A 16202-nucleotide genomic window follows, 5' to 3' on the forward strand; every position below is an offset into this window, starting at 1 on the left:
CCCTACAATTTTGCATAATCAAGTAAGCTGTTGACATTTTTAACAGCACTTGTGTTTATTGCTGAGATTGATTTGAATAGTTCATGAAAAATTGTTTAATAGTTACACTGCAAAAATAAAAACCATGAGAAGGGTTATTTTTGTTTACATATCTTCATGTGGTTTCTTTTTAATTGATTGTAAAAACATAGATTTTTGTAGCTCATTGAAAAGACGCATATTTAATTTCATTTTCTCCATTTTTTTTTTTCCAAAATGTTCTTAAGCTAGATAACAAACCTTTTTTGGGGGGGGGATAACTCTTCAGTGAAATGGTGCTACTGGTGGCAGTGACCTAAAGAGTAGACTTTCATTTCAGACTTTTTTCTTAGGGTAATTTAAAAATTATGGTGTATATATGGGAAGTTCTGGGTTTTTTCTCTTGCCAGATCATTCAAGCACACGGTGGGACAGTGGACCCTACCCTCACGAGCAGGTGTACCCATCTCCTCTGTGAAAGTCAAGTCAGTAACATGTATGCTCAGGTAAGCAAGTGAGTGACACGTGTTCATGCATGTGTTTATCCCTGGAAAGGTGGGGCTTTTCGGCATCTACTTGGTGCTTAAATGGCAAGTATGAAGTCCAAATCTTTTCATGATGCACTTCTTTATGATTTGTAGTGTATGGTATAACAATCTTTCATAGTGCCTGTAGTAGATATATTTATTTGTTCCAGCAAACACTGAGAAAGATTCTATGAGAAGCAGTATCCTGAAAAAGTAGAGAAAAACTATTAAAATTAAAGCTTTGTATTGTAGAAGAAGTTTAAAATAAAGATATATTTTGGTTTTAAAAAGCTGTTTATGTATGTATTTATAGGCTTTAAGAGAAAGGAAGAGATGTATTACAGCACATTGGCTGAACTCAATCTTGAAGAAGAAGAAAATGGTACCACCTCATCGAGCCCTTCATTTTCCAGTGGCATTTCCACCAGGAGGAAAGCCATGTTCTCAACATGTGAGAAGAAAAAGCATGCTTCTGAAGTGTGCTTGCTTCATTACATGAGCAGTATTAAAATAGAACTATGAAGTGCTTGCTCAAAGCAAAATATACATTTCTTTTGTCTTGGTAGAAAAGCTTCTGTTAGCCTTAAGGCCCTGTGTTGAACTGGTGTGTGGTTGAACTGGTGAAAGGGTGATTCATGGAGCTTTACAAGTCTTACTGGGTTCTGAGTCCTGAGGTACAAAGATGACATGAGTTAGACACAGCAAGGTGACTGGAGTCCAAACTGTGTAGTTTTTTAGGAACAGCATGTCAAACAGTATATGCTTGCTTTTGAGGGACTTTTTGAGGCATTTTCTGGGGAAGTTGAACTTTGTGGGATTGAAAGATAAACCTGCAGCTGAACTGGATGCGTTGTGAAATATGCTGTGCAGTAGAAAACAAGATACCAAAATATCTCTCGGCGTTGGATTACTCTGTGCTGGATGCAGAAATGCAGGATGACAGCCTTGCTACAAGTCTGTTCTAAAAGACATAAAAAGAAATAAAGGTTTTGGAAAACTAGAATCTAGCAATATGCATGTGAACACAGTAGTTAGGAGTAAGTGTAATATGTATTATAATAAATGTAATGTATTACCAACAAGAAAATTGCTGTTGCCTTTTCCTAAATAAAAGGAGAGAATGGCAAAACTGAAAACTTGCAAGACCAGTGATAGGAACAGAAGTAGATCAGCTGTGATCAGCTGGCACAGTTTATTTGGCTTCAAGGCAGGGTAGAGCAGAGCGTTCAGGAGATTTTTAAAAGCAGAGCAGGCAAGTAAGTACAAGAGTTTGTCTCCCTGAATATAAACAGCAGCAGCAGAAGGAGGTGAGATGTGCAGGAATATAGCTGTGAGCTATTTCATAGCAAAACTGTAGTCTTTGTAAATGAGAAAAAACTGTCCAGTAGAATGAAAATGGTTCTTTCCAAGTCAGGACTAGTGCTAGAAACCTGAAAGTTTTATGTCTAAACAAATCACCTTAAAACTGTACTTTATGTATCCTAGAAGCCACTTTTCAATTAAGTGCCTGTAAGCCATAGTTGTCACGCCGTGTATTTCATTGCAATGTAAAAAGTTAGTAACAAAATTATTTTGAACAATCCTTGTAACTGTCTCCTTTCTATCTGTAGATAATCTCTGTGACAGGATTTGTGGATAGTGACAGAGATGACCTCAAACTCATGGCCTACCTGGCAGGTGCCAAGTACACGGGCTACCTCTGTCGCAGCAATACCGTTCTCATCTGCAAAGAGTAAGTGGTTTGGCTCTGCAGGCCTCGTGTTCTCAGTCACCCATTGCCAGTCACTGCTTTTCTTAATGTGCTGGGCTAGGTCCAGCTCATTAGAAGAGTGTTAGTTTTAATCAATTTTGTGATTTGATAGCAATAAACTTAGTGGCAGTGTTTCGTGAAGTAAGGTACTGCACACTGTTACATGGAGAATTTTGCCTCCTGAAGACAGGTGAAAGAGAAGTAATTTTTAATTCCAGTGGTTTACAGTATTTTCTAAGTGATGCTGACTGTTACATCACCTCTAAGTAATCTTATTTTTTAATAATTGTCTTAAAACATTGGAGGATAGAAAATTCAGTTAAATCCAGGTCTAACGTGATTCCACTTGGGGCAGAATTTCTCCCCTGAATGACTTGTTCTAGCATATAAAGCAAAAGTACTTTTTTCAGAGTAAACTTTGTCACAGTTCAAATACATAGGAGGCCAACACTGAAATACCGATGGTTTAGGTTTATTATTAGAAACTGCTATTTTGCCTGTTTCATCAAAATATTTTTGTTCTTCATCTGTGGATAAGGCCCAGTGGATTGAAGTATGAGAAAGCTAAAGAGTGGAGAATACCATGTGTAAATGCACAGTGGCTCTGTGATATCCTGCTGGGGAATTTTGAAGCTTTACGGCAGATACAGCACAGTCGATACACAGTGTTCAGTCTGCAGGATCCTCTTTCACCTAGTCAACATCTAGTTCTGAACCTTCTGGGTAAGAGTTTCAGTCCCAAAATCCTGTGTTCTGTAGTATTTCTGTGTGTACCTGTTTAGTCAATACAAGCATTTGTCTCCTGTTATAAATAACTTTGCAATGGCTTCATTTTTGTTTTGTTCTTCATTTCCTAGATGCTTGGAGAGTCCCATTAAAGGTATCACCAGAACTTCTAATGGTATGTTGAATTACTGTATATGTGTACAGCTGTTTTCATGAGGTTACTTTTTAGTGCTTTTAATACATGAGCCCACGTATATGATGTGAGCAATGTGCCAGAGTGACTGAACCTCCTGGCTGTACTTCCTGCTAGTCTTGGCTCTGTTTTATTTTGAGAAATCTGAGAATAATCTTTTGCAGAACAAAGAACCTGTAGTGTGATACACAATATCAGGTTACTTCTGAGACATCTTGGGCTAGTGCCTCACTCTTTGATTTTTAAATCAGACCTTTAGAAAGGACTTGCTATTTTTTGAGTCAGTGCCTAACACTATCTGAAAATCAGGCCATGTAAGGGTTTTTAAGGCAGGCCACCAAAAATCAGTAAGAATTTTGTTAGAACACTGACTGAATTTAAATAGGATAGATAATGTGAATTAAGGTTAGAACTAGTTTATATCATCTTGAAATAGTCTAAGAACTAAAACCATGGGCATATATACCATAGTTCATAATTTAAAAATGATTCTTGCTTTAAGAAGTGTGGTTGATAACCCAACTTCTGAACTGTTTCCTTGTTCTGAATATGTAGAAAACTATTTCAGTTCTTGTACTGTAAATTCTTTTCCCGTTTCAAATCTATACTTCATAACTGTGGATTTACTTATGTCAAGACAATTTTGAGCTAGTGAGCTTTCAATTGATTTGTACAACAGATGAGTGTCAGATGACATTTTATATTGCAGAAAAACATTTGGCCACACCTCTTGTGTAGTGGATCATTTATTGTCTCAATCATTTCATATAGTCTCCGGAAAAGAGGAGCTCAGTCACTGTCATAACTTAATTTGTACTAATACTTGAAATGGGGCCTGAGCAGTATTTGCTGTTTTAATATCTTTCAACTTCAGAAAGAGCCACTACTATATCCCTGGCCTTAAGCTGGAAAACTACTTCTTATGGACCCCTGTTAAATTGTCCCATAAGAAGCTAGCTTCTAGGAACTAAGCTGCCTTTAGAAATTTGTGTTTCTTATTTTCCTGAAGATATAACCTCTGATTCTACTAATGGCAAAATAAAAATTCTTCAGGAGATTCAGTGTGCCCTACTAGTATTTAAAATAGCTTTTAACCATTGAAAAGGTTTGGGTTTGTTAATACCACCTTTGGTGGCCATGCTGCAGTTGAGCACATCTTAAAATTGGGCATGTGCCTTCCTTGTGTGCCTTGGGCAGACAAGGTGGTGGTCCATGTTTTGTCTAACATGGCACATGGGGAGGACTTAGGGATCAGAAGCCTGATTTAGTACCTTCTTTGCTGTAGTTTCTTTCCAGCTTTCATTCTTTGCAGTTTTCTTTCCAGCTGCTCTTACTAGTGATTGTCTTGCATAAAAACATGTCCTTGAGAGTAGGGAACGAACTCCTGTGGCCAGTTCCTCCCAAAGGACCATCCTCACAGCAAGACTGGAACAATGCTGCCTGTCTTTCTGGTCATGTGCCTCTAGCATTCCTCATTAAATTTCAGGTGTAGATTTGAAGGTTAAAAAGGAACAGATGTCACACCTGAGAGCTGTGGTTTCAAGTTACTCAGGCCAGGGAGAACCTAAAAGCTGCATTTTTCTACCCTCTGGCCAGTTCTTTAATGGCTGATCTAGCACTGGGGAGGCAGGATTGTATCCAGTGAGTACCTGAGCATCTGTTTGTGCAGTTAGGGAACTTGAGTGTTTAGAACACAGGTGCCAGGATCTTCTGTTGATATTTAAGCACCTGGAAGAATATTGGGGTTTTCAGGTATTTAATCAGTGAATAGGGTTTTCAGTCTCTTTTGCATTTAATCAATTCAAATTTCCATTGATGATTATCAGCTTTATTTAAACGAAGAGAAATCTTACAGTATGTTATTTGCCATACACTTAGATGGCTATATAACTTCATGGAGAAGCTTTGGTTAATACTCAGTCTTGCACTGAGTCAGTTGTTTAAGGAATAGGTGCATCAGTATGCATTCAGTAATGTCCCTTTTTCATTTGTGTTTAATTTTCTTTAATAATTTAATATTTTTTCTTTATTAATTTTCTCAGAATATCAGTGTGTAGTGTTCCTCTTTCAGAACAGAAGTTTGTTTCCCTGCTCCGTTCAGATATAAACATGTAGGTGATCTAATTTCAGGGTGTGAGGTTGCCTTTGAAACCAAAGCAAAATGAATCCAGTCTTCAGCCATCTTCCAAAAGAGCAAGGTAAGAATAGCAAGCAGTTAGTGCCAGTAGTCCTTAATTTACTTTTCCACAGAAGTGTCAGCTGGTCATCAGTCTGCTTCCATCCTTTGCCCTGCTAATTGAAATAACTATCAACTTTTTTTGCATATTGCCAGCTACTTAACTGGTGGGAATAAAATATTAACTAGAGAGTGAAGTATTAAAGAGAACTGGGAGAGAACAGAAACAGGAGAAGATGTCCTGTTCTCAGCAGAGCAATTTTTTCTTCAGAAGACTGATCATGCCTAATTCTCATTCATCCAAGTATTCCCATTGGTAAAAGTTGCAAGAGTGTGCTTTTCTGGTTTTAAAATAGTAATAATACTTTGGCCCCAAACTTCACATTTTATGTATTTTCTAGGATTGAAGACCTACCACCACCCACTAAAAAACTCACCCCAGAATTGACACCCATGGTGCTCTTCACAGGATTTGAACCTATGCAAGTTCAACAGTACATTAAGGTGACTTTCATTTTTCTCTCTACTGAACTACATTGAAACCTCTGTTAACATTTTTCTTGATGTTGAAGTTTTGCTGTCTGAAGATTTGGTGAGCATACATCTAGTGGATAAAATCCCATACTTTCTGGGGCTGAGATTAGAGTGTAGATTTCAGTGATTTGAGATTTATTTGGTAACTGTTCTGCTTCAGTTAAGTACTTTATGCTCCTATGGTACTCATTTTTGCTTTCCATATGACTGTTTTAAAAAGCAAGAGGCCTCTCCTGCATTTGTTTTTAAATTGGCAAAGTTCACGACCAAATTTGGGTGAGAAATGTAGTGATAATTGTACTGGGTGAGACCCAAGATTCTTCATGTGCAGTTGCTATCTGTATTGCCAGAAGGAAAAATGGGTAGTTACTTAATATCATCAAAAATACATGTGGAGCTAGAGTATTTGAAGAACACATGCTTTTTATGAGATGCTTTTCTCTTCGAAGAAAAGACTGACAAAGTTTAGTTTACCCTACAGTGAATATTACACCATCCTTGGAAAAGAGCAAAATTACTGAATTTGCTGCTTGCTTAAATTTAATAGCATATTTCACTTAAACAAAACATTTTAATTTGTATCCTATAGTTACATCCTTGCTTAAAAAAAGCAACCTCAACTGAAAAAACCTGCAGAAACAGAATGCATATCTCAGTCTTGCCAGATGAAATTTCTGTCTGCAAATAACTGGATTGTCAATGGCTGTAAATTCTGTCCTTTATTCAGCTTTATTAAAGGAATGACTAATACAGAAATCTCCTATTTAGTGTTTCATTAGGAGCTTAGTTTTATTTGATAGTGATGTTCTGATTCTTCATTTTTTCCTCCAGTTTTTAAAGGACTATTCATTGTGATTTGTGTTTTGTACAACTTCCAGAAACTGTACATCCTTGGAGGTGAAGTAGCAGAATCTGCTCAGAAATGTACCCATCTAATTGCCAGTAAAGTGACCCGAACTGTCAAGTTCCTGACAGCAATTTCTGTAGTCAAGCACATAGTAACTCCAGAGTGGTTAGAAGAGTGTTTCAAATGCCAGAAGTTTGTTGGTAAGTTAAACTACTATCAACTTCTATAGTAAACTTAACGTTCATTGATTTAAGTATGTGACAATAGCGTGCATATTTAAATACACTTCATCTTTTTGACTTCTGAATTTAGCGCTCTTGCTAGTTTTCTAGAGTTCAGTTTTGAAAGCAGAGATTTTAAGCCTACAGCAAATCAAAAAAGTATAGCTCATAACTGAGGTATTTAAACAATTATACCAGTAGCTAGAAGAATTGTTAAAGCAAGCTGTTGTAAAAAGAAATACATATTTTTTTGTATTAAGTTCTCTTTCAACAGAACATTTTGTTTCATTTAGTTTTGTTTTGATTCAATGCAGTCTGTTTATGTTAAATGAAGTAAAAAAGATACTTGAAAAGTTTGAATTAGAGGAGTTACATAGTTGGATGTTGTTAAGTGTTGGTGTTTCTTTCTCATAGACACCTGCAGATTTTTACCTATAGTTACATTATTTTTTAAGCCCCAACTACTTTCAGTTTCACTAATTTTTCTAAACTAAAAGTTGTAATCAACTAAACCACCATTGAAAATACATATAAATATGTATTTAAATAGGTAAAGATAATTAGTCTAGTAATGTAACAGAGTTGGAAGATACGAATTTTGTGTGTACACTATTTTTCTGTTGAGAGCTGAAAAGAACAAAATAGATGATTTTGGTGTGTTTCTCAAGGACGTTGGATCTGAAGAAAATCTTAAAGGCTGTTTGTTTCATGATTGGTTTATGCTTTTTATGTAATTGGTTTGTAAGAACCAAATATAACATTGCTGCCTAAACATCACAAAGACTTAAATGTATAGATAATTAACCAACAAACCAGCAAACATTGTTATAAATCTGGAGAAGGCAACTTGCCTGGTTCAGCATCAGTGAACTGAGAGATCAGTGCATTTGAAAGCTACTAGAAGATAAAGAAAACATGGGGAATTTAGAAGGATGACTGTTTTGGTCTCATACTTGAAGTACTATACTGAGATTTAGTCAATTTATAGCTAATGGACTGGCTACACTTTTGTACCTGGTACAGTGATGAAAAATATGGCAGCTGTGTAGAAAAATCATCCTACGGGTTTTCTTTGTCTTATGGAAAACTTCATCTCTTGCAGGTTGTCAGAATTGTCTTTTGCAAGACAAAATTGTTCTCCATGCATATTTTATTTTTTTTAATTTAAACTTGGGTATTTTGAATTAAATCAGATGTAGAAATATGTTTGAGATTAGCTTTTTATGAAAGGTGAAGTTAAGACTGAAATTCCATCCCTAATGAACAAAAAAAAAAAAAACTTGGATGTATAGCAGCTGGAAATGTTGCTCTGTTAAGGCTGCATGAGGAGTTGAAGACAGTTTCTGGACTCCTAGATGTTGCCACAGTGATGTGCACTTAGATGTAAGCAAAGCAAAAGGATTATTTGTTGATTCTCTGCACTCAAAGCAAAAGTTTGCAAGTTCCTCCAGTGAGTTAGAGAAAGGGGCTGTATAGGACAGTGGTTGTTGCTAGATATACAAATATGAAATGCACAGTTCTGTTCTCCAAGAAATTGTGGGTCATCCTTGTAAGATGTCTCATAAGAAGCAGTATTATAATAATATTAAAATGAGTGTGTTTACCATTTAGAGTCACCTGCCCACCAACAGTTTGTAATCAGGTTAGATCCTGGGTTCCATGGATGTTTTTGTCTTTTCTGTGTTACATCATCACTCTTTCTTTTTCAGATGAGCAGAACTTTGTTCTCAGAGATGCTGAAGCTGAGGTGCTATTCTGCTTTAGTTTGGAGGAGTCCTTAAAGAGAGCACAAGTAGCTCCACTGTTCAAGGTATGCAGTTTAAAAGGACATTTAAATACTTGGAGCTTCTCAACCTAATTTTTTTCAGCATTGTGACCATAGCTTTTGCAGATGAGGGCAGTAAAACAGACTCATATATAATGTGAAGAATCTGTTTTAAATTTTATTTTTTACTTTATGCCTATTTCCTGCCTAAGCATTGTTGGGGTGGATCTAAGCCCTCTGAGTGACTGGGTCATGTAGATGTGAACAAAACATGCTCAGTATACTTAACAGCATTTGTTCCCTTACCAAGTTTAGAACATTGCTCTGTTATTTGTAAAATGCCACTAACAGGTGGGCCTGAGAGTGAGTTTGCACTTCAGCCTAAGGGAGTGCTAGTCTGGTTCTCTTTGAAGACTGCACTTACACCAGGCTGGCTACCAGGATGGTGCAAGATGGTTTTCATGCCTCTGGTTAAAATTACATTACAGTGCAGAGAGCTATTTGAAGATCCAAGTTGCTAGAGGTTCTTCAGTGTAACTGAGTTTGAAACGTTTTCTTCAGACAAAAAGGGTATTTTACAACTTGTAATGAAGAATCTGTTGTTTAGTAAGTCTGAATACTACATTTCACTCAGTTTTGCAGTCTAAATAGCAAGGTTATTTTTTATTCCTAGCTGGTACACAGAGATAATCTGATCACCTGTATCAGTCCGAGTCAAATAGTAAGATAATTTTTATCAGAAATGAATACCCTAGCTATTAATTGAAAGGTAAAAGTTCTTTTGCAACACTTGACCTGTCCCTGTGCTTGAAGAAGCAAGGAGCTTGTTGCTCTTGCATGTCTTGCCAAGCTGCTGAACAGTGAGCATTTGAACATCTCCTGGTTGTATTTTTGCAGGTGTTGAAATAGACACACCTCAGCTGTTCAAATTGAGCAGAGTTGTGGATTTAGCCCTCCAGGGAAAACATGAGTGGTGACTAAGGATAACTCATCGGCTTATGAATTTGTTGCCATAAGCTGTGGTATCTAACACCAGTTTATAAACCCTGCCCCATGGTTGTATAATAGAAGAGTCACGTGGCAATAAAACTTAATGCACTGCAGAAATCAGTTAACCAAATAATGATTTTTTCTTATTGATTGTTTTTCTCTTTTTAGGGAAAATATTTTTACATTACACCCGGAATTTGTCCTAGTCTTTCCACCATGAAAGCTATTGTGGAATGTGCAGGAGGAAAAGTATTATCTAAACAACCTTCTTTTCGAAAACTCATGGAGCATAAGCAGAATAAAGTGAGTAGAGTGTCACTTCTAAAATGTACTAGTATTATCTTACTGTGTTATTCTGAGCTTACTGTTAGTTTCTTTCATTTAGAGTTTGCCAGAGATAATCTTGATTTCCTGTGAAAATGACCTTCATTTATGTCGAGAATATTTTGCAAGAGGCATAGGTAAGTATAAACTCTCACTGTAATTTGAACAGTGTAGCTGTTGCTTTGATTTAAAAAAAAATATTATTTTGCAAGTATAGACATCTTTTGAAGCTTTCAGATGCTAATAGAGGAATACATGGTCTATCCTGCAAACTGTCCTGAGCCAGCTGTTTGCTGGGCATTTCTCCTACAGGAATTTATAGCCAGGTTACCGTAAATCTCTGGAAGGTTAGGCTTGAGCTTGGGGATCTAGTCCTGTGTGAGGCCAGCTTACCGCCTCGGTATTCATCAGGATAGTTAAAGATTTTTAGTTTTTCACTGCAGCTATTTTTACTGCAGTGTAGAGCCCCAAGACGTGCTGTATTTATTAACAAAGATGTGCATGGGGGAGTGTAGTAGTTGTGGTGTGAAGTGTGTGGTGGGACCAGAGCAGGACCCTGGTAGTGGTGGGACAGTGCTCCCTTACGCCTCTGTGTGAAGAGCAGAAAGCTGCAGAATGGTCCCTCCAGGGGCACAGGCAGAATGAGGAAGAATGTCTTTGTAGGGTGTAAACTGAAGGCCTGTTTTTGGTGTTTCCAGATGTCCACAATGCTGAGTTTGTCCTGACTGGGGTGCTCACTCAGACACTGGATTACGAATCATATCCTTTTGTGTAAGGGCTGTGTCCGGCTCTAGGGAAGTGTGCTTTACTCAAAGCTTTTCTTAATTAGGAACTAATTATTTATAATTCTTCAGGATGCGTAGTGTTTACTTGGTGGTTTAATGCTCAGAAACCTGGCTTAAATTCTAAGTGGAATTACTTTTTGATAGAAGATACTTCAGTGGAGGTGGGAGGCAGGGTTGCCAGAGAGAAATAGTAGTAGAATATTAAGCAACAGGAAAAAAAAAAGTCACTGAGGAAAATACTTGTCATGGGTTACTTGCAGATGAGGAGAAGAGCTTTTTGCTGAAGAAGATTGTAAGCCTGTTTAGTAAATGCAGTGGAGGGAGCAGTAAGGGTTCTGTGTCCTCGCGTGTTGTTCTACAGCAGTTCTGCTTTGCAGTCATTTCTTAAAGTTGTTCTTCCTTAACAAACACACATATAAATTTACTTGATGGCTAGTGAAATGCCTTACTGCTTCAGAGTCCTTGGAGCATCAGATCCAGCTGTTCAGCCACTGCACAGAGCAATTAACACTTCCTGTGGACGCTGTTTTCCAGCTGTTTGCCTAGGGATGACGAGCAGTTTAAAGCAGGAAAGCAAAACTAAACTGCATCTTTTTTAGGATGTGTCATTTTATTATGCGGAAACATAATTTACTATGTTTTGTATTATAGTAGCATTTTAAAAGAGCCTGCTTTAGGTATCATGACTAGCCCCTTTTTAATCCTTTTAACATAAATGATGGTACTTCAGCCAAAAGTGTAATTTGGATGTAAAAATAAAAGGGCTTGCTATCTATTAAATTATGGATGTTGAAGATGAAAATGTTTTGTACTTTATTTTTATTTCTTATACTCTATTTTCTTTTATATTGATATTTTGCCCACATTTTAAATAAATGTACTTTTAAATGTTTTACTCTATATTTTAGTGGTGGTTCATTTTTTTGAATACTGTGCAACAGCAGCACTCTGGTAAGAGTAAATTACTCAAATCTTTTTCCAAGCAATGTAAAATTATTTTAAGCTTATTTTACCAGGTATGTTTTAATATATGAAATCCCAGTGCTTTAAAGGGAAATCGTTGTGTATATATTTATGTTTTTACTGAAGCAAAGCAGCAGCTTGAAGGAAGGAGAAGCTACAACCCTGCGAATTACACTGTTGTGATAACTTTTGTTTGTATAGTGAGTTTTACTAAATAAATATTAAAAAACAGTCTCTAGAATCTTTATTCATTTCTGTTTCTTAATACACAGTTCTAATAATCTGACTTGACCATTTTTATTAGTTTAGATTCTAGCAGATGAGAAGGTCATCTTAAAAAATGCTTATTCTTTGATCAGCAAACCATTCAGCTCTGGTGGGGAACTGCAGACATTCTCTTGTCCATACAGCATCAAGTGTGTTACAGCACCTTGTGAACCAGTCACAGAACAATTCAAAATGCAAGGTAAAAAAAAATTACTTTAAACAATATTTTATTATGCTATTTTTGTCAAAGCATTTTGTATTTTTATGAAGAACCGTTTCACAGGGAGTCTTTTACAAATACAGTGTCATTAAACTGAGGTGAGCTGCTGTTTTTAGCTTAGGCAAAGCTTTCTACAGAGAAACTGAGAGTGGTATACTTTGGCTCCAGATGGCTTTAGGTGAATCGGAGGTTGAAAAGGTATGGACAAAGGTGAGAGGAGATGGTGATTTTTCCCAGATGTCATTCACTTGTAACAGCAGAGTTATGTGCTTTTTTCTTGGTGTGATGATGTTCAGCTCTCTATAATGCAGTTTCCTCTTTGTTATGAGATAGATTAAGAAAACATTGAACATGGGAGATTTGAAGTTGGAAGTTGTTGACGTGATTTTACACTTTAACTTTTAAAAAAGTTAAATGAGGGACTGCAGTTAATTGTTGACTGATAAGTTCTTGTGGAAATGACTTAAATTGTTCATACAGTAAACCTGTCAATGGAGGGAGAGAATATCTCTTAAAGTCTGACTTAAAGACCCTTGCAGAGAGTGCATCTCTTCTTAGCAAACTAGTTTAGCTACCCACATCTTTTAGAGCACAGAAAATAGGGGAGCTGAATCCCACCCTGAAGAACTTCAGTAGTGCATTACATAAATAATATTTTTTTTGATGGAGAAAAAAGTACCTTTTTTTTTTTTTCTCCCTTCAAATACACTTCAGAATGCATAATATTGAAATGTTCTAAATCTGTGTTAGTCTTTGTATGGCTCAAGAGTTTCTTCATGATACTAGTTACCAGGTTGCAGAAGGTTTTTGGATGCCTTTTCCCGTAGAACAAGTATCAGCTGTTGTAGCTTTTGAACTTTTGAAAAATGTTGTGATGCACAGAACTCCTTCACTTGAATAAATACTTTATACCTGTCACGCATTCAGTGTCTCCTCTGTGTGCCTTACAAACAGCCAGCTGCTGTTCCAAATGCAAACACTGCTTTCCAAAAGAGATGTAATGACTGTGTGGCACTGTTTAACTGTGCATGAAATCAAACGCGAGGCGTGTGGATTGCAGGGCTGGGTTCTAGAGCTAACAGGAGCTGCTGAGACAGCTTGCTGCAGAATGGAGCTTGGCAGGGAGGGAGCAGAGGCCGAGAGAGACCAGGGCTGGGTGCATTGCAGCTCTGCCTCAGGGACAGCAGCTGCTAGGCTCTAATGCGGTGATGCCTCAGTCAGAGTTCTCACCTTTTTTAGGATTAACTTCTCCCATGTTTTCCACAGTGAAGCAGTGTTGAGGATATAAGACTACTAGAGTTGAGAGACGTGTGAATGCAGTAGCATCTGAAAAGTAAATTTCCTTATGAAAACTATCCAAAATGCTGTCGGGTGTAGCACAGAGAAGCTTGAAGAAAACCGAACGCGATCATGGAACAAATGAACCCCGTGGGGAAACGTGAGGGGTAATGCATCTGTTTCATCATCAGTGGAGACAGTGTGTTTGTTTAGCCAACATACAAGTATGACTGATTTGATTAACCTTTCAATTAGAGTAAAAAACAGAACCTGCCAAGAAACAGTCTTTCAGGAACCACAGGAGCTGTCCAGAGCCAACTGGCTTGCGCAGATGTTGCTGTGCGTGTGGTTAGTGATCGAGAAAGGGTTTGATGATACATGCTGCTACCAGCTCGCTGGTCAGAACAGGCTTCTCCTTTAGCAGAAGGTTATAACACTTGAGTGTCTATTTGATCCCTTCTCCTCTATTCAGGGAAAAAATAAGTACCTTTCTTCTTGTTTAGTTGCTTGCAAAAGCATTAGATCTGTAATAGAAACTTGTGTTCTTTGTAGAAAATCTGTAAGAGTTATTTAAAGAAAAATACAGAATATGTCTGTAATAGCAGAGATACTCCATCAGTTAGGGATCTGCTGGAAGCCAGGGAGACATGGTCTCTAGTTGTAACCTTGCAGCTTTCTTTGCCATGAGTCATAAAGTAGAGCTGTAGAACAGAATTGTAGAAGTGCAGCTGGACAAGACCTCTGGAGGTCCCACGAAGCTTTCAGTATCTCAAAAGATAAAAGTGCCGCCACCTCTGTGGGCATCCTATTTCTGTATTTTCACAGAATCACAGAATGTTAGGGGTTGGAAGGGACCTCCAGAGATCATCGAGTCCAACCCCCATTTTGCTACACTCAAGATAATAAATAAACTATCCTCATATCCAATCAGAATGTCCATTTTTCCACAAGTAGCTATTGACTGAAATTTTCATCCCCATGCACCTCCAAGAAGCCTCTGGGTCCTGTCTGCTTTCTACCCTCCTAGTAGGTAATTGTAGACAGCAGTAAGGCCTGCTCTTAAAGCTGAGGACACCCAGATCTCAGCATCTCCTTGTGCATTGCACACTTACACCCCCTAATCATCTTCATGATCTTCTGCTGGACTTGCTTCAGTTGGTCATTGTCATACTGGCGGGGGGAAACAAAACTGTGAAAAGAGAAAAAAGGTACAGGGTACCTTGGCCGCCTTCATGTCATCACAACATCCCTTGCTGTGTTGAGCAGCAAACTTTCCTTTTCTGTTCCTTTTTGCTGCTGATGTGTATTTACAGAAGCCTCTCGTGCTGTCTTTCACATCTCTTGCTAGTCTCAACTCAGGCCAAGCTGCTCCAGAATGAAAAGTCAGCTGCACGGCTCAAGATGTGTAAAACATGAGTGGAGCCTATGAGCACCAGAGCAGGTGTTTAGGAAGGTTTTGCAACTTTAATCTTTATGCAGCTCTGCTCTTAAAAAATTCATCAAAGATTTTCTAAGCACAGTTTAGTTAGTTTGCCCTCCCTCAAGGCAAATGGGTAGACAGGAAGACGACTGTTGACATTTATGTATTTTACATTTAAATATCTTGATGTCTTACAGGGTGCTAGGAGGTTACATTGACTAATACAGGTTTGGTAAGAATTACCCTTTTTCTGGATGGAAATTAAGAGTGAAAGATACTTGCACTGGGATTGGTGAAGCCGGGAATGAAACCCAGGTCAGCTATATTCAAAGTTCATGTCTTGACAGTCGGTTAAACCTGTTCCCTACCCCCTTTCTTCTGCCTGTCCTGTGCCACTTGCAGCAAGAATAAAGAAATACCAGAGCAGCAAAGCTAAGGAACGGCAACAGAAGAAAGAGAACACACCAGTGAAACAAGGGAAGAAGCTCACAGGCTGACCCCTCAAGGAACAAACTGTTTACAGATTGCTCCAGGGTTTAGTAGGGGTAGGTTTTCCTGGAATTCCTATGGAGTAGAGGTAATGAATACAAGACAGGTTAATAAGGATCTTATAGATGTGTTTTGTTTTACCTGCAGGGCTGAGAGACACTACCCAAATTTATTCCTTTTGCCAGAATTCGTTCTGCAGGAAGCACTGAGGGCAGTTTATTAATCTTCAAAATACGTGCTAGTGTTGAAGAAAAAATACTTTCTAGTTGCTACACTTCCCCAATGTCCCTGAGCCTGGCTAGTGCTGTGGCATGTGTGGGCCGTGGACCAGCATTGCTGACACAAGCAGTACCTACCCAACCTGTCTGGTTCTGATGCTGATGCTGGTACTTTCAGTGTCAACACTGTGAGCCTGCTGCCCGGCCAAGTCCTTCAGAAGAGGGAGTATGGTCTGTGTACTGTCTGTACACAGGTAGGTGGGTTAGGAAAGTGCCTGCCTTTTCCTAAAGTCATACAGTGTCCCCCTGAAATGCAGCAGGCCCCTCTCGAGGGAAAGGCATGCTTGAAAAGCTTCCTCAGTGGGATACAGGAGCTTTCCCTGGGGGAAGCCAAGTGGAGAGCAGTTGTCTCAGCCCTCGGGAGATGCTCAGAGCTCTGCTAAGGGAATTTTAACTTGCAGAGTATATGTGCAGACAAGTGTGAGTGATGC

General features: G+C 38.2%; 1 protein-coding gene across 1 annotated transcript in view; it reads left to right on the plus strand.

Annotated features, from left to right (window-relative positions):
* PAXIP1 (PAX interacting (with transcription-activation domain) protein 1) overlaps positions 1–11751 on the plus strand; it is a gene marked incomplete at its 5' end in the record, with an annotated part of 27769 nt that extends 16018 nt beyond the window's left edge. The window contains 13 exons of the mRNA XM_008945713.1: positions 429–524; positions 859–996; positions 2156–2277; positions 2834–3018; positions 3153–3196; positions 5345–5412; positions 5792–5894; positions 6803–6971; positions 8702–8802; positions 9916–10050; positions 10133–10208; positions 10770–10830; positions 11270–11751. Of these exons, the coding sequence (XP_008943961.1) occupies positions 429–524; positions 859–996; positions 2156–2277; positions 2834–3018; positions 3153–3196; positions 5345–5412; positions 5792–5894; positions 6803–6971; positions 8702–8802; positions 9916–10050; positions 10133–10208; positions 10770–10830; positions 11270–11285 (1314 nt within the window). The remainder of the gene's footprint in view (positions 1–428; positions 525–858; positions 997–2155; positions 2278–2833; positions 3019–3152; positions 3197–5344; positions 5413–5791; positions 5895–6802; positions 6972–8701; positions 8803–9915; positions 10051–10132; positions 10209–10769; positions 10831–11269) is intronic.
* Positions 11752–16202: the final 4451 nt, after the last annotated feature.

This window comes from Merops nubicus, unplaced genomic scaffold, assembly GCF_000691845.1.
Source record: "Merops nubicus isolate BGI_N331 unplaced genomic scaffold, ASM69184v1 scaffold13220, whole genome shotgun sequence".
Taxonomy (NCBI): domain Eukaryota; kingdom Metazoa; phylum Chordata; class Aves; order Coraciiformes; family Meropidae; genus Merops; species Merops nubicus.